Genomic DNA, 21,246 nt, shown 5'->3' on the forward strand with positions numbered 1-21,246 from the left:
AAACCTGGCAAAGTTTTGGGATGTTTCAGTTACATTATTTACACCCTGAGACTCTGTTAAGAATATGCTACCCCTATAAATTAAGCATTAAAATGCACTTTGTTAAGTGAAATTTTGTAAGGACAGCACACTGGTAATATTCACACTCGATCATGAAGGTTGATAGGTTCCTAATTATGAACTACATCTGCTCAGAACTTGGTATGGGAGGTCCTTCTGTATTGGCTAATGAATAAAGAAGCTTCTTTCAGCCAATGGCTTAACAGGATATAGCCAGGCTGGAAGAGAGTAGGCAGAGTCAAGGAGAAACCATGTAGCCCCACAGGAGACAGATGCTGGATGAGGGACAGAACTTTACCTGGTAAGCCACAGACATAGGGCGATACACAGGTTAATAGAAATGGGTTAACCAAAGATATAAGAGCTAGTTAGCAATACGCTTAAGTGATTGGCCAAGCAGTAATTTATATAAAATAGTTTCTAAGTGCATATTTTGGATCTGGGCAGCCGGGAATGAACAAACAGCCTCTGACAACAAGAACTAACCTGTGTTTTCCCAAGAAGTCGATAAGCTTGCTGAACTTTGGTATAATGATTAATATCAAAATTCTTGCAGATTTTGGAAAGAGCTACATCCAGCTGTTCCTATGCAATCAACAGAAAAAGTTAAGAGGTGATGAGGAAACTGTTTTTAAAGCTAAGGAAAAAAATATTAAAACTGCCTTCCCTTCATTTATAATTAATATCTATTTACCATTATACTGGATCAGTCAAAACCAAGTATAAGTAAATTAAAATTATCCACTATAATAAAGTTTTATATTTAAGTTTTATATAAATAATTAGCATTATTATCAATTTACCTGCCTTAAAACCTATGTCTAGCATTTAAGAAAAAAACAAAATAAGTTTAGTTTCAAAAGACCTTACTTTATAATATTTCTTAGCTTTATATTTCCTTATATATCTTCTAAAATTGCATAGTTATATAAACTGATGTGTGGAATTACAAAAAAAAATAACAATAATTTTGCAATCAAGAAAAAATTCTCAACCAAACACTGACTTTGAAAATATACACCCAATTAAACTTTTCCATTTTTAATGCACTTTGGGTTTCTATTTCAATGATTTAATTTTTAAATAATTTTCCACATGCACAGAAAAAAATATCTTATATTAAGAATTAATAAAGAACTCAGCAGTGGTGGTGCATGCCTTTATTCCCAGTACTCAGGAGGAAGAGGCAGGCAGATCACTGAGTTAAGAGGCCCGTCTGGTCCACAGAGCAAGCGCCAGAACAGCCAGGGATACACAGAGAAACCTTGACTCAAAATACCAAAAAACAAAAAAGCAAAAAAAAAAAAAACAAAAACATAAACAAACAAAAAAACTGAATAAATACTGAATCCTCAACAGAAAGTGCTCATTAAAAAATATTCAGAGCACTATTTACTTACAAAATTGAAGTCAGTTGCTTATGTGATAGGCAACCATACACTGTTCTAATTAGCAAACAACTGCATTTATGACAGGGACTCCTTTCGCAAAAGGTCATTTGATTGTCCAACTCTAACTTTTATGATTAACAGTACCCAAGTCAAGAATGCAAAAGGTGTGAAGGGAATCTAGTAACTTATTGCTTATTAAAATGAGCCTCTCCTTTGGAAAGACTGCTAACAAGGCAGGAAAATTCTGAATATAAACAGGAGGATGAGAAAGCTTCAGGATAAACGTGTTTCTTCTCACCTCTACATTTTCAATGATCTGAACATGATATTAGGAGGGGCTGAAGAGATGCCTGCTCTTTCAAAGGTCCTGAGTTCAATTCCCAGCAACCACGTGGTGGCTCACAACCATCTGTAAAGAGATCTGGTGCCCTCTTGAGGAAGAGACCTGGTCAGTCGTCCTCATCTGAGACGGTGAAACCCATTATGGACAAGTTTACCAGAACCACCATATATGGGCTGTCCACACATGCTTCAGCATTGTCAGTGCATAAATTTCAATTTCAAGTTTTTGTCAGTTAATAATAATAATGAAATCAACTTACTGATCCAAAAAGAAAAGTAATTTACAAAATTCAATTATTTATAAAGTGTTTCTATTATACTACAACACGACAACACATTTATCTTGAGTTTGAAGAGTCACTATTTCTAGAAATAGTGACATTTTCAGATTCTGCTTTAAGCCACCCTAATTCTAGGAACATTATCTAGTTTACATGTAGATTAATCTGACTATACACAGGCATTTCAAATGAAACACAAGAGATCTAAACACAGTGATCTAGGAGCAATAAAAATAAAACAAACATAGAAAATATGTTGGGCCTGCCTAGACAAACATCCACAAAGGGAAAATGCTGGTTAGCCTATTTTAAAGCTCCTTACCTCAATTTGTTCCAAAGTATCCTGCAGCTTTGAATTCAGCTCACTATCAAACAGAAGAGAGTTAGAGGTGTCAATCTTTAAGAGTAAATGCTAAGTGACCATGGGTGATGAACAGACAGCCCGCCATGTCCTTAGCATGTGCAGTGATATGGCTGCTGATGGCAACAACACAGTTGGACAAGAAGAGAAGTCATAGAAGAGCCTACAGAGAACTAAGAATCAAAAGGTCATTACATTTTTAAAATTAAGAGGAATAATTAAAATAAAATGTAAAATTTCACAAGTAAAGTTAATTTCTACAACATGGGATTAAAGAAATAGAAATTAAATGTTTTAAAAATACAATGGAATGCATATTGTTGGAGATTTTATCTGTTACGATGCTGTGCTCACCAAAGTGATATCCTCTAACAACCGACTCCAAACAAAAGTCAAGCAAGCATTCTTTTTTATTTGGAGTAACTAGTAAGAGGCTTCTAAGTCTCTGTGGCAACTTAAGAGCTAAGAGCAGCTGAGAAAATCCCATAGAATGAGGTTAGAAATGCCTTACTGTCAAGTCACAGCAAGGAGACTGCGACACTGTCAGGACACAGAATTAAGGAACATATGGCAAATGGCTCCAACAGACACTTGGCAAAAGGGGATATTCAAATGTAAATAAACAAAATTCTTAAAAAGGGGGAGGGGCACTTGAGTCCATTCGTCATTCTGGAAAAGTATGAAAAACAGCAAAGCAAACAAGCAGAATGGCCAAAAGATATTTTAAATCAAGACTGACTCTTCAAACTCTGGCTGGATGTAAAACCAATGTTCGAGGGAGGGGACAATCCAATGACCTCTCTGAAAAGCTTCAAATGTGACCATGGTTCACATTCAGGCTACCTCACAGCAGTTCCAGGGCTGCGCACACATCTAGTCAAAGTGTGCACACAATTCTCAGAACCTATTTGTAACAGGCAAAAGATTAAAGTTGATACTATTTAAATTATATATTACCAAAAAAGGTCTCTGACATCCAATAAAATAAATTCAATCTCAAAGAACACTGACAAACTTTTTGAAGTAATAAGAATGGGTAAAAGATTTAGCTCAACACAGTGAAATCTTAGGTTCTTTTCAATGTTATCTGCTAATGATAAGCTTGACTCTCAGATTCCTAGTAACCAGGAAGCAGCGGACCCCGGCCCGCGCGGAGGACCCCGGGCCCGCCCGGACGGAAGCAGTGGATGGGGGATAGTCCAGGCATGAAATAGTGAAGCCCACACTGAGAGCAGTTCGCCCACTACAATTAAATCAAGTAGGCTTTTTGGGGCCTGGCCTGTAGAGAGGGAGGCCTTTTATTGGCGAGGTCCAGGGGCGAACGGGGAGCCAGGTCCTGTCCCTGAAGACCCTCCTGAGTGGGGTGAGTGTTCTGGGCCCTCGCCAGGACACAGGAAACGGAGGGGAGCATTCTCAGACCCCCTTCACCCCCCTGGTAAGCCTGCAAAGGCTGATACCCTCTGCGGGGGCTGCTCCTCCTCTGCTGCGAACTCTCTATTTCTGGCACATCCCAGCTTGTGCCCAGGGCCCTCTTCCACTCCTGTTTGGGCACTGGGCCAGGAGCTCTGGGCAGAGGACAGCAGGAGTTTCTCTGTTTTGGTGGCTGGCCTACAGAGAAGTAGGCCTTTTGTGGACAAGGTCCTGGGCAAACGGGGAGCCTGGTCCTGAGATCCTTCTGAGTGGTGAGAGAGATCTTGGCCCACGGCGGGAGCCAGGAAACAGAGCGAGGGCACTTTGTAAGCGGAGCCCTTGGCCAGCAGGGAAACCTGTTCTTGACTTAAAGGACCCATTAGATAGCATTGTTAGGAGGAGATGGGCAGGCGCCAAGGCAAGAATTCACCCAACAATATGAAAAACAACATGAAAAGACCAGAACCCAATGATCTTACAACAGAAGGACTTGAACACCCTAACACAGAAGAAGTGGAAAAAATTGACTTTATGAAAACAATAGAATCCCTTAAACAACATGTAAAAAACACCCTTATAGAAATGGATGAGAAGTATAACAAAAAGTTTGATGAAATGAGTAAATACGTAAATGATGCCCTGGGAAACCAAGAAAAAACGATCAAACAGGTAATGGAAACAGTTCAAGAATTGAAAACGGAAATTGAAGCAAGGAAGAAAACACAAAATGAGGACCAGTTGGATATGGAAAATCTAGGTCAACGAGCAGAGGCTACAGAAACAAGCATAATCAACAGACTAAAAGAGATAGAAGAAAGAATCTCAGATTCTGAAGACAACATAGAGAAAATAAATGCATTGATCAAAGAAAACAGCAAAACCAACAAAGTTTCGTCGCAAAACATTCAGGAAATATGGGACACAATAAAAAGACAAAACCTAAGAATAATAGGGATACAAGAAGAAGAAGAGTCACAACTCAAAGGTCCAGAAAATATTTTTAACAAAATTATAGAAGAAAACTTTCCCAACATAAAGAAAGATATTCCTTTGAATATTGAAGAAGCATACAGAACACCAAACAGACTGGATCAAAGAAAAACATCCCCTCGCCATATTATAATCAAAACACAAAATATACAGATTAAAGAAAGAATATTAAGAGCTGCAAAGGAAAAAGGCCAAGTTACTTATAAAGGTAAACCGATCAGACTTACACCTGACTTCTCTATGGAAACCATGAAAGCCAGAAGGTCCTGGATAGAGGTACTGCAGAAACTAAGAGACCATGGATGCAAACCCAAACTACTATACCCAGCCAAGCTATCGTTCACTATCAATGGAGAAAACAAGACATTCCAGGAAAAGAACAAATTTAAACAATACGTAGCCACAAATCCAGCCCTACAGAAAGTAATAGAAGGAAAATCACAACACAAGGAATCCAACATAGCCAACACTGCCTACAATAACTCAGGCATCTAGCGACCCTTCAACAGCACAACTCAAAGAAGAGAGACATACAAACTCTACTACAAAAAACAATAGGAATAACCAGAGTAATCAACCACTGGTCATTAATATCACTTAATATTAATGGTCTCAATTCACCTATAAAAAGAAACAGACTAAAAGATTGGATACGAAAGCAGGATCCAACATTCTGCTGTTTGCAAGAAACACATCTCAACCACAAAGACAGGCATCTACTCAGAGTAAAGGGATGGGAAAAGGTTTTTCAAGCAAATGGTCCCAAGAAAAAAGCAGGTGTGGCCATACTAATTTCTAACAAAACGGACTTCAAACTAAAATCAATCAGAAGAGATCGAGATGGACACTTTATACTCATAACAGGAACAATTCATCAGGATGAAGTCTCAATCCTGAATATCTACGCCCCTAATATAAAAGCACCCACTTATGTAAAAGAAATATTACTAAAACTCAAGGCAGACATCAAACCACACACACTAGTAGTAGGAGACTTCAACACACCTCTCTCACCAGTCAATCAGACAGAAACCTAATAGAGACTTAAGAGAATTGTTGGAGGTAATGAAGCAAAAGGACTTAACCGACATCTATAGAACACTCCACCCAAATAGGAAAGAATATACCTTCTTCTCTGCAGCTCATGGAACCTTCTCGAAAATTGACCACATACTCGGTAACAAAGGAAACCTCCACAGATACAAAAAAAATATCAGTGTCCTCCTGTGTCTTATCAGATCACCACGGATTAAAGTTAGAAGGCAACAACAATGCTACCCCAAAAAAGCCAACAAACTCATGGAAACTGAACAGTCAACTACTGAACCACACCTGGGTCAAGGAAGAAATTAAGAAACAAATTAAAGTCTTCCTTGAATTTAATGAAAATAAAGAGACAACATACTCAAACCTATGGGACACGATGAAAGCAGTGCTCAGAGGAAAGTTCACAGCACTAAGTGCCCACTTAAAGAAAACGGAGAAAGCATACATTGGGGACTTAACAGCACACCTGAAAACTCTAGAAAAAAAAGAAGCAGAAGCACCCAGGAGGAGTAGAAGACTGGAAATAATCAAACTGAGGGCTTAAATCAACAAAATAGAAACACAGAAAACAGTCCAAAAAATCAATGAAACAAAAAGTTGGTTCTTAGAGAAAATCAACAAGATCGACAAACCGCCATCCAAACTAATTAAACGACAGAGAGAGAACACGCAAATAAATAAGATCAGAAATGAAAAGGGGGACATAACCACAGACACAGAGGAAATTCAGAGAATCATTAGATCTTACTACAAAAGCCTGTATGCCACAAAACTGGAAAATGCAAAAGAAATGGACATTTTTTTAGATAAGTACCATATACCAAAGCTAAACCAAGAACAGGTGAACGATCCAAATAGACCGGTTAGTCAGGAAGAATTAGAAACGGTTATCAAAAATCTCCCTTCCAAAAAAACCCAGGACCAGATGGTTTCAATGTAGAATTCTACCAGACCTTCCAAGAAGAGCTAATACCTATACTTCTTAATGTATTTCACAATATAGAAACAGAAGAGTCATTGCCAAATTCCTTTTATGAAGCTACAGTTACCCTGATACCAAAACCACACAAAGACCCAACCAAGAAAGAGAATTACAGGCCTATCTCACTCATGAACATTGATGCAAAAACCCTCAATAAAATACTGGCAAACCGAATCCAAGAAGACATCAGAAAAATTATCCATTATGATCAAGTAGGCTTCATCCCAGAGATGCAGGGCTGGTTCAACATACGCAAATCTATCAATGTAATCCACCATATAAATAAGATGAAAGAAGAAAACCATATGATCATTTCATTAGATGCTGAAAAAGCATTCGACAAAATTCAACACCCCTTTATGATGAAGGTCTTGGAGAGATTAGGGATAAAAGGATCATACCTAAATATAATAAAAGCTATTTACAGCAAGCCGACAGCCAACATTAAATTAAATGGAGAAAAACTCAAAGCCATCCCACTAAAATCAGTAACACGACAAGGATGTCCACTCTCTCCATACCTCTTCAATATAGTGCTTGAAGTTCTAGCAATAGCGATAAGACAACATAAGGGGATCAAGGGGATTCATATTGGAAAGGAAGAAGTTAAGCTTTCGTTATTTGCAGATGATATGATAGTATACATAAGCGACCCCAAAAACTCTACCAAAGAACTCCTAGAGCTGATAAACACCTTTAGTAATGTGGCAGGATACAAGATCAACTCCAAAAAATCACTTGCCTTCCTATACACAAAGGATAAGGAAGCAGAGAGGGAAATCAGAGAAGCATCACCTTTCACGATAGGCACAAATAGCATAAAATATCTTGGGGTAACTCTAACCAAGGAAGTGAAGGATCTATTTGACAAGAACTTTAAGTCTTTGAAGAAAGAAATTGATGAGGACACCAGAAAATGGAAGGATCTCCCTTGCTCTTGGATTGGGAGGATCAACATAGTAAAAATGGCAATTCTACCAAAAGCAATCTATAGATTCAATGCAATCCCCATGAAAATCCCATCAAAATTCTTCACAGATCTGGAAAAGACAATAATCAACTTTATATGGAAAAACAAAAAACCCAGGATAGCCAAAACAATCTTATACAATAAAGGACTGTCTGGAGGCATTACCATCCCTGACTTCAAACTCTATTACAGAGCTACAGTATTGAAAACAGCTTGGTATTGGCATAGAAACAGAGAAGTAAACCAATACAATCGAATATAAGACCCTAGCTTTAATCCACAAACCTATGAACACCTGATTTTTGATAAAGGAGCTAAAAGTATACAATGGAAAAAAGAGAGCATCTTTAACAAATGGTGCTGGCAAAACTAGATGTCAGCCTGTAGAAGAATGAAAATAGATCCATATCTATCACCATGCTCAAAACTCAAGTCCAAATGGATTAAAGACCTCAATATCAGTCCGAACACACTGAACCTAATAGAAGAGAAAGTGGGAAGTACTCTACAACACATGGGCACAGGAGAACACTTCCTACGTATAACCCCAACAGCACAGACATTAAAGGCATCATTGAATAAATGGGACCTCCTGAGACTGAGAAGCTTCTGTAAAGCAAAGGACACTGTCACTAAGACAAAAAGGCAACCCACTGACTGGGAGAAGATTTTCACCAACCCCGCAACAGACAAAGGTCTGATCTCCAAAATATATAGAGAACTCAAGAAAGTAGACCCTAAAGGGCTAATCTACCCAATTAAAAAATGGGGCACTGAGCTGAACAGAGAATTCTCAACAGAAGAAGTTCGAATGGCCAAAAGACATTTAAGGTCATGCTCAACTTCCCTAGCGATCAGGGAAATGCAAATCAAGACAACTTTAAGATACCATCTTACACCTGTCAGAATGGCTAAAATAAAAAACACCAATGATAGCCTTTGCTGGAGAGGTTGTGGAGAAAGGGGTACACTCATCCATTGCTGGTGGGAATGCAAACTTGTGCAACCACTTTGGAAATTAGTGTGGTGGTTTCTCAGGAATTTCGGGATCCACCTACCCCTGGACCCAGCAATACCACTCTTGGGAATATACCCAAGAAATGCCCTATCATACAACAAAAGTATATGCTCAACTATGTTCATAGCAGCATTGTTTGTAATAGCCAGAACCTGGAAACAACCTAGACGCCCTTCAATGGAAGAATTGATGAAGAAAGTATGGAATATATACATATTAGAGTACTACTCAGCAGTAAAAAACAATGACTTCCTAAATTTTGCAGGCAAATGGACGGAAATAGAAAACACTATCCTGGGTGAGGTGAGCCAGACCCAAAAAGAGGAACATGGGATGTACTCACTCATATTTGGTTTCTAGCCATGAATAGGGGACGTTGAGCCTATTATGCGTGATCCTAGAGAAGCTAATTAAGAAGGTGAACCCAAAGAAAAACATTTAGGCGATGAAAGGAGACAGAGACAAAGACCCACATTGGAGCACTGGACTGAAATCTCAAGGTCCAAATCAAGAGCAGGAGACAGAGCACAAGCAAGGAACTCAGGACCGCGAGGGGTGCACCCACACACTGAGACAATGGGGATGTTCTATCAGGGACTCACCAAGGCCATCTGGCCTAGGTCTGAAAAAGCATGGGATAAAACCGGACTTGCTGAACATAATGGTCAATGAGGACTACTGAGAACTCAAGAACAATGGCAATGGGTTTTTGATCCTACTGCACGTACTGGCTTGGTGGGAACCTAGGCAGTTTGAATGCTCACCTTACTAGACCTGGATGGAGGTGGGTGGTCCTTGGACTTCCCACAGGGCAGGGAACCCGGATTTCTCTTAGGGCTGATGACGGAGGGGGACTTGATGGGGGAGGGGGAGGGAAATGGGAGGTGGTGGCAGGGAGAAGGCAGAAATCTTTAATAAATAAATAAATAAGAAAGTAAAAAAAAAAAAAAATTCCTAGTAACCCATGGAAATAGGGAGGATCACAACGCACAGTTACCATCCATAACATCAAAAAACACTTTAGTAGCTTAAGGGAAGAAAGTTTATTTCTGATGTTATTAGTTTTCACAAGAAATTTTCATAATTTTTTTTTTTCTTTTCTTTCCTTTTTTTTTTTTTTTGTCATTAGCAAAGCACCCTTGACAATCCTAAGCTCATACTATACACCTCCATGGGTTCCTTCTCTAGTTCCTCACAGAGTCTCTCAAAGCAAGCTAAGGAGCTAACACCACAGGGAGCCAGGTATACAGGTACAAAGCAATTCACAAGAAAGGAAACCCAGCATCATGAAGTCTTTGATGGTCTAAAGAAAAAAGGTTCAAACCCACAGAGAAAAATTTACTTTTTAAAAAACATATAATGCTTATCATATGTAGATTTTCATCTGAAGTCAGTTGTCTGGCAGTTATATTTTCTGGTAAAAACCAGTAAGGAAACTAGATCTTTAGACCCCCAGTGTGTCAGGGCTGACGACTTAGAAGTATTCAGATCTTTAGCCAGAAATTACGGATGATACACAGCAGAGTCCACAAAGATTGCTTAAAGAAATACTTACAGGAAAATGTAGATTTTTCGAAAAGAAAAAACGACACACACACTCACGAGCCAAGTTCTCCCAAGCCCATGGGCCCTCCTGCCCCACTCCCTGCACTTTCACATTACTGTTGCCTGCCTGGTTCTTAAGCACAACGAGGTTTGCAGAACCTAATGCAGAAGTAAAATCACATTATTGCCCCATGTTCAATAAACACTCTGGTAACTTCCTGAAAAATAAGGACAAAGCAAAAGTCAGCATGGAGTGTGAGATCCTTGACTTCTCATTCACCTTTCAATGCTTTGTCCTTTATCCTCATGGACTGCATGCACTTCCCTAACCAAACCCCAGACTTTCCCAACCTCCATTTCTGCTTCCAGGGTTCACAACTAGAATACCTCTTCTGCAAACACCGACCTAGTTGTCAGACCTAAAGGTGGTCTTTTCTCGAAGAGTCTCTTCTGCTCACTTCCTGTCCCCAAGGGTACTAAAGAATGGGATCTGTGACTGTGTCGTCAAAGGGCAAGCCTCCAGGAGACAGTCATTCCTCAGTTTTCCCCAGGACTAAACTCACTACCTGACTTGGACATCCAGAAACAAAAATCTGCGGGTCAAATCTGCCATGCAAAGAAAACTCATTAATTATTCCCCATTTTCTACTTTAATAACTAAAATCATAAAGACAGAAGGAGAACAACAGCCACAGTAAACTCTGGGTCTGCAGGTGCTTCAGTAATAGAGAAATACACAGGGTTAAACCCAGACACTCGCCTCTAACCAAGGAGTTTGGAACATCCACCTGAGCCAGAGCTAGAGACAGAGAGGAAGGATGACAGCATAATGGCATTGCAGAACTAGTAATCACTTTCTTTTAGGGAATAGTTTCATTCGGAAGAAAAAAGAAGCATTTCTAAATTCACTTACATTCAGTCACTAGAAAAAAAATGATTGTTTATTTATAAAAATGTGAATCTAGCTGTTGTTTTATTGCAGTTATTTTTTATAGCTGCAACATTCTCCTGTGAGCATGGTAATGTGAATAGCATGTAGAAGACTATAAATATAAAATCTAGAAATCAATTTCATTTTAATAAAGAGGCTCTCAAAATCTCCAAATGCAGTTTGACCACAACTGACTGTTAATTAAATATAAACAGAGAAATTAGTGATAAAGGACTGGGAATTAGCTGTGCAGCTTTTAAAGAAGTCTCGGGTATCACTTAGAAATGTTGAGTTCAAGCCATTTTAGTCACTTAAAGTATATTAAAAAGATTTACCCATAAAAATTTTGAAAAATAAAAGCTACATTGTGGTGAAAAAAAAATCACTGGTTCTAAGATGGAAGGCTAAGAGCTTTTAAAAGCTATCTTCAAGCCCAACAGAATGAAGGAATGCTTCTAGTGAGTCCAGGCATCACTGGAGAAAACCCATAAATAACTAATTAAGTGCTTTTATGTAACCGCTCTAGACACACACACACACACACACACACACACACAAATTACTCTTAGAAGACTGCAAATAAATCAAACCTATGTACAAATCTGATGATACAAAACAGATAATTAGCACTGTGCTGAATCTTGCCTGATCTAGTAGTACAACTAGATGTTTCAAGTCAATTCCCTTAAGATCTCTGGGCATCAGTTTGTAGATAAGGTAGGCTAACTCCAAAAGATTTCTTCCAGCTCTAAGATTTCCTGAGTCTAACACATGTCAACCACCTGTTTCTCAATTATCACATCTTTCTATGTGGTTTGGGCAAATGCTAAAACTTTTAGAATGAATATGAGTAAATCAAATTCCAAATTTATAGTTTATATCCATGATCCATAAAAATACTAGTCTGCTTAGCTTACAGCCACCCTAGAGGGTTCCAATCTGCTCATGGGAAAGAGAATTCCAAATGCTATAAAACTAAGCCAAGAACCCTGAGACGCCATGGAGTGTCTCTACAACCCTCCACAGCAGGTAGGATGAGAGCAGAACTAGTAAGATGACTTTGGTTATAGGGATCTCTGTCTTCAATTTGTTCAGAAGTCCCCTGCCTAACTTAACACAATCAATCAGCACAAAGCTTGGAGTCCATGCCTAAGGATGCTAAATATGCAAACATCTCCAAACTTTATGAGTTCTTAATCATAGCAAATTTGGAAAAATAAAGAGGAAAAAACGCAGCACAGATGTGTCCATAGCTAAAAACTGTGGACACTGACTGTATAACTTAAGTACACAAATCTTTTGAGATCATTGTCTGAGAAGAATAAAGAATTCTTTAAACATTGTGCTATGATTAAAATACAGGACTCAACAAACTAGTTCTGATAACTCACAAACTTCCCAGCACATAAGACAGAGCTCTCTGAGTCTATCAAGAAGTTTTTCTCCAATGAAATAAAAAGTAATAAAGTAGTTATGACTTTCGGGATAACTTTCCTTGAAACTAATTTAGATAAATTTCAAGTGAAACAGAAATTAAATGCTTCATTCAGATACACTTTAACATAAACACACTCTGAATCTTATTCCCAGTAAATTTCAACTATATGACTCCATGTCAATCAACTTGAGAATTTCAAATAACACTGCAAATGTTCCCTGTCAGTCATAAAGTGAACAAAACTGATATTATGGTTTATTTTATTAAGGATGCTGGAACATAGCAAATCTCAACAAAGACACAGAAGAGGTGCCTGAGCCTTTCTCCTGTAGCCAAAAGGGAGCCGAGTGTCACTGGGAATAGTGCATGTTAAACCGCAGTATCTTAGGTGAGGTCTCCCACACAGGGCCGCTCTATGAATTCTAGTTTTCCTGCTTTCATCCCGAAGTTACTGAGTACCTCCTCTCAGACCAGCAGACCTCTTAGCTCAACCTCAACCTTCCCATTTTATTTCAAATGAAAGAGTCATGTGACTAGAACCCTCAACCAATTAAGACCAAGTTAAGACCTGGCCAAGTAGATACATGGTTCATACAAACTTGATTGAAATTTAAATAAAACCCATCATAATGCAGAAATGTTTTAAATAACGAAGTAGTTCTCTTAAAGACATTTCTACTGGGGGAGGGGCAGGTGTGTGGCACACACCTTCAATCCCAGCACTAAGGAAGCAGAAGCACAAGTCTGAGGCCAACCTACATACACGACAGGTTCCAGGTCAACCATCTCCAAATATACATATAAATTATAGGGGAACATTAGTATTCTCTAATATTCAACAAGAATGAAAAACTTAAATGTACTTAAAATTCAAGTATGGAGATTCAATTGTAAATTAAATACAATTCCTAAAATTAACAAAGTGTCAAATGGTTTTTTACTGAATCTCAGGTCTTAAAACTGGGGATTCATGGGATCATCACAGGACTCAAAGCCTTAGTAACACAGAGAAAGTTCTGCATTTTAGGGATCTGCTGCACAAAAGACTGAACATCACTGATAACTGAAGACAGTCTATTTCAATATTGTTATAGGAATAAAACTCAAATGTTTTTAATCACAGAAAATCAAATATTTGAGGTCATAACAAGTTAGTTGACTTGATTTAGTCATTCCATGCTATACAGGAGAATCATAATATCACTTTGTACTCAATAAATATATAACTGTTAATATACGAAACTATAAATGAACCTCAAAACTAAGCAACCTTTTCTTAAAAAGAAACATGTTTCCCAAGCAGGACAAGGAGTCGCATAAGAAAGTGAAGTGAAAAGGAGGTCTGGCAGAGCTGGGCAGGGCACAGCAAACTGGGCTACTACAGGGCAGAGGGCCCGCCTCACCAGCACGGCCCCACAGAACTGCACATTTAGATAAACCACAGACGGCAAAACGCAACCGCGTTCATCAGTGTTCTAGGGGAACCTAGAAGGAGCTATGCACCTCTACCCATTCAGAGAAAAAGACGACCTTCCCACACATCACCGGCACTCAAGTCTACAATGTGTGCTTTCTAAACACCGGATCATCTAAGACAAAGCAAGGTAACTTAGATTGTTACTCAGATCACATCCAGTTTCACATCTGGTAACATCTCTTCCATGTATCACAATAACCATTAATACATAAAAGTTCTTGGAAGACACTTTCTGCTAACTTTAAAAAGCCCAAATCTGAATTACTTTCAGACATTTTACAGCCTAATCTTGTTATATAAGACATTTACTTTAGCATAACTAAAAAAAAAATTTAATTAAAGTAAAGAATAGTTTCAACAGCTAACCAGCTTCCTCAATTTCCTGTTTCCAAACTCTATACTCACTCTTCCCTCCTGTAATAGACAGTGACCTTTGCAAAGTCAATTTTCACAAAGTCTTGGCATTTTATGTTCTATTTTACTTTCCAATTCTTACTCTTTTCCATCAACTTTCAAATATTCAAGTTTCTTTCTTAATCCCATGTGTTTTCACAAAATTCCCTCATTCTACACCTACACTTCAGCCAGCCCTCCCTAAATGTGACCTCAAAATGGTTGGCCATAACTTCTTTGTTGATAAATACAACAGATATTCTCAGTCCTTGTTTTGCCTGGCATTTCTAAAACTAAGATTTCACTCATGGTGCAGTAATTTTTCATCCATAACTCTTTTATTTTGGCCTAACTACCTCCCACCCCCTTCTCACTTCAGGTCTTCATAGGAGACCCCCAAAGGAAACTCTTAGAGGAACATGAGGTCTCAGTGCTTTTAGTGCACAGGCAACTGTCTTCTTTTGTGCACCCAGTTCTAGTTCTATCTGTTCTATGCAAGAGCACACAAAAGGTTTGTACTCTCTAACCACACTGTAGATGGTTCCCCACAGTCCTGTTACAGTCAAAGAAAAAAACATGGTATAACTCAGTAACCACACAACTGCCTTGATAATTCACTTCCAAAGTCAAGTTATTCCCATTATAACAAACACATCAGAAAAGTGCTCTAGGCTCTATTTGCAACTTAGAACAGTCAGAAGTTTTCAAGTATCTGTGCAAGGCCCTAGGTCCGTCCCTGAGTATAGTAAAGTATTTTTGCAGGGTCCTAGGTCCGTCCCTGAGTATAGTAAAGTATCTTTGCTGGGCTCTAGGTCCCTCCCTGAGTATAGTCAACACACTGGAGAAATTCTATATTCACTTAATCAAGTGAAGTATAAGCACTGTTTTCAAACTTTTTAATAGTGACAGTTGACAGCCAGTTCAATACTGTATTTTTTAAAATATCCACTTCAAGCAAAAGAAATAACACAGTAAAAGTACAGTTATTAAGTACCACAAAGATGATTATTATATAAACTGAAATAATATTTAAAATTTCCAAAAGACCAATTATTTGAACCATCTGAACCTTTAAAACAAACTGCAATAATCCTCTCAATATTTCTATGATGGGCAAAACTTAGTCCCAATGCTGCAACCCTTTAGTACACAGTCCCTCGTGGTGTGTGAGCCCACCATACAATTCCTCCACCGCCTCTTCCTACCTGTAATGTTGCAGCTGTAATAAACTACAGTGCAAGGATCTGATATACAGCATCTGATAAACACTGTGAAATGTCATGACCACCAAGTTGAGCACCCCTGGCTTAGAGGAATAGTCCTTAAGGACACAAGAAGGATGGGTATGGATTTACTGTCACCCTGTTAGTGGACAAAACTGACATCACAGGAAAGATAGGAAACAGTTTCAAGAGGTGACAAGGGGCAGGACGAGAGCATCTTCTCTGCTCTACATACCATTAACAGCTGCGCACTATTTTACTGTAGCGCCCAACGAACACCAATGTTAAACCAAGGACTCCATATTGAGCCTCAATGCTTACTAAAAGCACATGTTGAACAAGCCCTAAACAAAAATGACTGGCAAAAGAATCAGGTTAAAATTTGTATACTGCCATACCTTATACAGCTGTAGTGTTTAAAAGTGCTGGCGGCCTTCTGACATTCCAGGCACAGCTGAATAGCTCCTGGATAGTCCTCCTCCTTAAGACAGAATAGAAGCCATTAGACTACAAACATGTCCTTCAAAGACCTCATAAAAACGTTGTTGCTGATAAGCTAACAATATGCCTCTTAAACAAGTATCAGAATGCTAATGACTAATAAGACAAAACAAAAACCACTAACCTCAGGCCTAAAGTATATGTAGAAAAAAACTGCAACAACTCTGCACCTTCAAATCCTTGGTAACTTCAAAAACTTGGTGACTTCCCCAAGACCATGGCTTACCAAGTGAGAGAGTTTTCCCTAGATGTTATGGTTTCTTCTCAGAATGTTTCTAAAATGTGCCAAACAGCCCACATTCTATTTACAAGTAAGGTTCAACTGTTTTACCACCAAGCAATCAATAAATATTCCTGAATAAATATTGGTAACTGTAAAGCTTAAAACAGAACTGTCTCCCAAAAACCCACGTAATAATCTTGGTGGCTAGCCTGTAATGCAGTCTTCAAAAACTAGGACCAATTGATAGGAAGCTGAGGATGTGCCTGAGGCGTATACTGAACCCCCATCCCCTGCTTCTCCCCTCACCACCCGTCCCCTTGCTGAGTGACATTTATCTGCTAGGTCCTCTGCCATGATGAACTGCCTCACCGCAGCCTTAAAAACAATAGATCCAAGTAACCATGAACTGAGACCTCTGAAACCCTAGGGGACCCCCCTTCTGTTAGTTTACATCCTAAGGTATTCCTCTGAAACCCTAGGGGACCCTCCTTCTGTTAGTTTACATCCTAAGGTATTCCTCTGAAACCCTGGGGATCCCCTCTGTTAGTTTACATCCTAAGGTATTCCTTTGAAACCCTGGGGACCCCCTCTGTTAGTTTACATCCTAAGGTATTCCTCTGAAACCCGGGGGATCCCCTATGTTAGTTTACATCCTAAGGTATTCCTCTGAAACCCTGGGGACCCCCTCTGTTAGCTTACATCATCAGGTATTTTGTCATAATAACTAACAGATCAACTCAAGAGCATGTTGTTACCCAAATAGGAATTTATTTTCTTTTTTTACTGTTTTTGAAAATATTTATTTCAAAGTAAGACTTGAAGGTATCTGAATGGGTGAATTAATTTCTTAATTGGGACCAAAATTTCATTTATTTTGTTTAGCAGTATGATGAAATAGAGATTAGTTCTATTGTGGGTAAGGAGATAGGGTTTTTTTGTTGTGATTGGCTGTGATAACAATGATGTAATAACAATGACATAATGTTAGTCTGAATATTCATTTACTGATGGCAATTGGCTGTAATAATAATGATGTAATAACGATGATGTAATGTTAGCCTGAATGTTCATCTAATGATGGTGATTGTCTGTAATAATGATGAAGATAGAATTTCACAGGCAAGATGTATACTGACACAATGAAGAGTATGGGGTTAAGAATATCTAATCAAGCCAGGCGGTGGTGGCGCACACCTTTAATCCTAGCACTTGGGAGGCAGAGGCAGGCGGATCTCTGTGAGTTCGAGACCAGCCTGGTCTACAAGAGCTAGTTCCAGGACAGGCTCCAAAACCACAGAGAAACCCTGTCTCGAAAAACCAAAAAAAAAAAAAAAATCTAATCATGGCACTACCTTGACTTTAGATTTATTCACTATAGAACTCTTTTTTCTACATATAGCAACAACAACAACAACAAAAAAAAACCCAAATAGGAATTTAATATCAAATGAGTATTTTCCATAGATGTCTTAGACCTTAGTTTAGTAGTTACAGTTTAGAAATACACTGATTACACAGAAAACCACAAAAATATTTCCTTATGCATATATATAAACCTAAAAGGGATAATTTGTTGGAGAATATTATTTTAAGGTGTGCTACTTTTGTTTATGCTGTGGAACATTTGTTTAATGATGTGTTGCTTTTGTTTATGTTGTATTTGTTTAACTCTGTGAAGCTGTGATTCTTTGCCTGTATAAAACACCTAATAGGCCTACAAAGAGCTGAATGGTCAACAGCAAGTCAGAAGCAAGGACAGGCAGGGCTAGCAGGCAGAGAGAATAAATAGAAGGAGAAATGAAGACAAGAAGGAGCAAAAAGAGAACAGGGGGAAGAGGACAAGGGGCCAGACACCCAGGCACCCAGACACCCAGGCACCCAGACACCCAGACACCCAGGCACCCAGACACCCAGACACCCAGGCACCCAGACACCGAGACATCCAGGCACCCAGGCACCCAGGCACCCAGACACCGAGACACCGAGACATCCAGGCACCCAGGCACCCAGACATCGAGACACCGAGACATCCAGGCACCCAGGCACCCAGACACCCAGGCACCCAGACACCGAGACATCCAGGCACCCAGGCACCCAGACATCGAGACACCGAGACATCCAGGCACCCAGGCACCCAGACATCGAGACACCGAGACATCCAGGCACCCAGGCACCCAGCCAGCCATAGAGTAAGAGTGAAAGTAAGATACACAGAAGTAAGAAAAGGGAAAAGTCCAGAGGCAAAAAGTAGTCGGGATAATTTAAGTTAAGGAAAGCTGGCAAGAAACAAGGCAAGCTAAGATTGGGCATTCATAACTAAGAATGAACCTCCATTTGTGATTTATTTGGTGGGTGCCCCCAAAAGCCAAGAGTAAAACATACCACAATAATAATGCAAACACCATGGATGCTAAAATAATGACAATGTACCTGCCCCGCAAAGATCAAGGATAAGTTTCCAATAATATTTAATACGTCATTATGCTTTAGTAAGCTTTACTGTGACCAAGAATATCAAAGAGAAACATATGGCTACCTTAGGAACTAATTACTATATAAGATACCATATATAAGGAAAATATTACCCATTTCAAAAGTCAGTTCTATGTGTTAATCGTGAAATTTAATTTGACTATTTAGATGAAGTTAAAAGCCTAAAGTCAGCACTCAAACACTCAAAGACTGTTACAAAGTAAATGTTTTCCAAATTTCCTTTCCAAATTTGTCAACAAAGGAAGCTTAAGTATTTTTTCTGTTAAATATTCTCCTTTGGCAGATACAATCAAAGGAAAACACAGATTGTTTTGTCCTTTATGATTTTTTTTTTAATATTATTGTAGCATTGAGAAATTTACAAATTTTGTTAGCTTACCTCTAGCATTTCACTTAAACGTACATCGGTCCTTTGCTGAAAAGGAAAAGTAAAAGGTCAAATCTGTTTCAACTACGGAACTACTATTTTTTTAAGATTTATTTTATTATTTAAATTATGTGTGTGTAGGAATGGGGCAGGATGAGCACGTGAGTGCAGGTGCCTGAAGAAGCCAGAGGCGCTAGACCCCATATGACCTGAAGTCCCAGGCCCATGAGAGCCGCCTCAAGTGGGTGCTGGGAACTGAACTCGGGTCTTCTAGAAAAGCAGTTTAGGCTCTTAACTGGTGAACCATCTCTCCTGTCTGCAAGTTTTAATTTTTAAAAAACAACTCATACATACCAATGTTTTTATAGTTCTCAATGACTTCAGAAGTCCAATCAACAACTGACGCTTCCTTTGATTGGCAAGAAGGCCTAAGCTGGCCTGAGTAAAACCTTCCTTTGCAATATTCAGTTGTCTGCGGATGGGAACAACAGTGTGAGAGCTTCCTACACCACAGGAGTCCCGCCCACACACAGCAGTTAGGTGTGCAATGAGAGCTTCCTACACCACAGGAGTCCTGCACACACACAGCAGTTAGTTAGGTGTGCAATGAGCTGAGGCCTAGGTCACTACTGAAATGATGTGTAGCACTCATACATGGTAGGTGAACTGGTGCCAACCCATCAAACGCTCAAAACAGCCTATAACGGGGGGGGAGGGGGGGAGCACTGGTTCTTCACGACAAACAGTGCAGGGAGTACGAGTGTCGTCGGTTCTCTAGATTATAAGGAGATCTGTGGGTGTTCAGCACAGACCTTTCTTGCGCAGGTTTAGATTACATGTCTGCTCACTGAGAGGTACTCTGCATATTATGGTCATAGTAGATTTCACAACATGGAAGCAATACCTCCTCCCATTTGTGCAGATAACAGCAGCCAGCTGAAGACCTGTCTGCAGTGATGTAACTCTTTCAAGCTCCTGTGCCAAGAGGAAATACAGGTTATGGTCTCAGGTATTTGTTCTCTCCCTATTCATATGACACGCTAGCAACGGCTCTAGTGTTCTCAAAGAAAAGTCAGCTTTGGAAACAAACCAGTAACAAAGATACTTCAACTTGAAAACTGTTATATTACATAAAAAGTAGTTTAAAATATCTACTTCCAATTGACTTCCACAATGACAAATGACAAAATATTTAGTCAGTATTGTAAGGATATCTAAATCCAATCTGTTTCAGGCAGGAAAGCATACCAATAATACAGCCATTTATGTATGCTTCTGCCCAACAAAACCTTACAGTATAATTAAGAATATGACAAATCTCATTTCTGTTTGCTAAGGGGTTTCCATGAATTTTGAAAGCTTTTCAATTTTTTTCCTTCCCTTTTCGGTATATGTGTGCACTACGAAAAACTGTGTATGCGTACAGCAGCCAGAAGATACTGGGTGTACTGCTCTGCCACTCTGTTCCTTTTAGACAGGGTGTCTCACTGAACCCAGAGCTAGGCTGGCAACCAGCAAGCTGCAGTAATCCTTCTCTCTCCAAGTCCCACAGCACCGGAGTTACAGGCACATACATAAACACACCCAACTCTTCACATGGGTACTGGGATCCAAATTTGTGTATATGCCTCAAGTATTCTTACCAACCAAACCACCTCTCCGCTGTAAGGCTCTGTTTCTAGTGAGCACAGAGATCCAGCTATATAGACTGAGTTCTAATAGCAACACCTTTTACAATGACCCAGACTGAATTACTAATGTATACAACTGAAACAAAGTTCATGAAAGCAACTTTCCTTGGTT

The 21,246-nt window shown here is 39.2% G+C and overlaps 1 protein-coding gene across 1 annotated transcript in view; it reads right to left on the bottom strand.

Moving 5' to 3' along the window:
* Vps50 (VPS50 subunit of EARP/GARPII complex) overlaps positions 1-21,246 on the bottom strand; it is a 115,466-nt gene that overhangs the window by 72,213 nt on the left and 22,007 nt on the right. Inside the window, exons 6-11 of the mRNA XM_057784866.1 lie at positions 20,348-20,418; positions 19,798-19,915; positions 19,456-19,491; positions 16,258-16,340; positions 2,397-2,439; positions 547-645 (exon numbers count right to left, since the gene is read on the bottom strand). Of these exons, the coding sequence (XP_057640849.1) occupies positions 547-645; positions 2,397-2,439; positions 16,258-16,340; positions 19,456-19,491; positions 19,798-19,915; positions 20,348-20,418 (450 nt within the window). The remainder of the gene's footprint in view (positions 1-546; positions 646-2,396; positions 2,440-16,257; positions 16,341-19,455; positions 19,492-19,797; positions 19,916-20,347; positions 20,419-21,246) is intronic.

The sequence above is a fragment of the Chionomys nivalis genome, chromosome 1 (genome assembly GCF_950005125.1).
Source record: "Chionomys nivalis chromosome 1, mChiNiv1.1, whole genome shotgun sequence".
Classification (NCBI taxonomy): Eukaryota; Metazoa; Chordata; class Mammalia; order Rodentia; family Cricetidae; genus Chionomys; species Chionomys nivalis.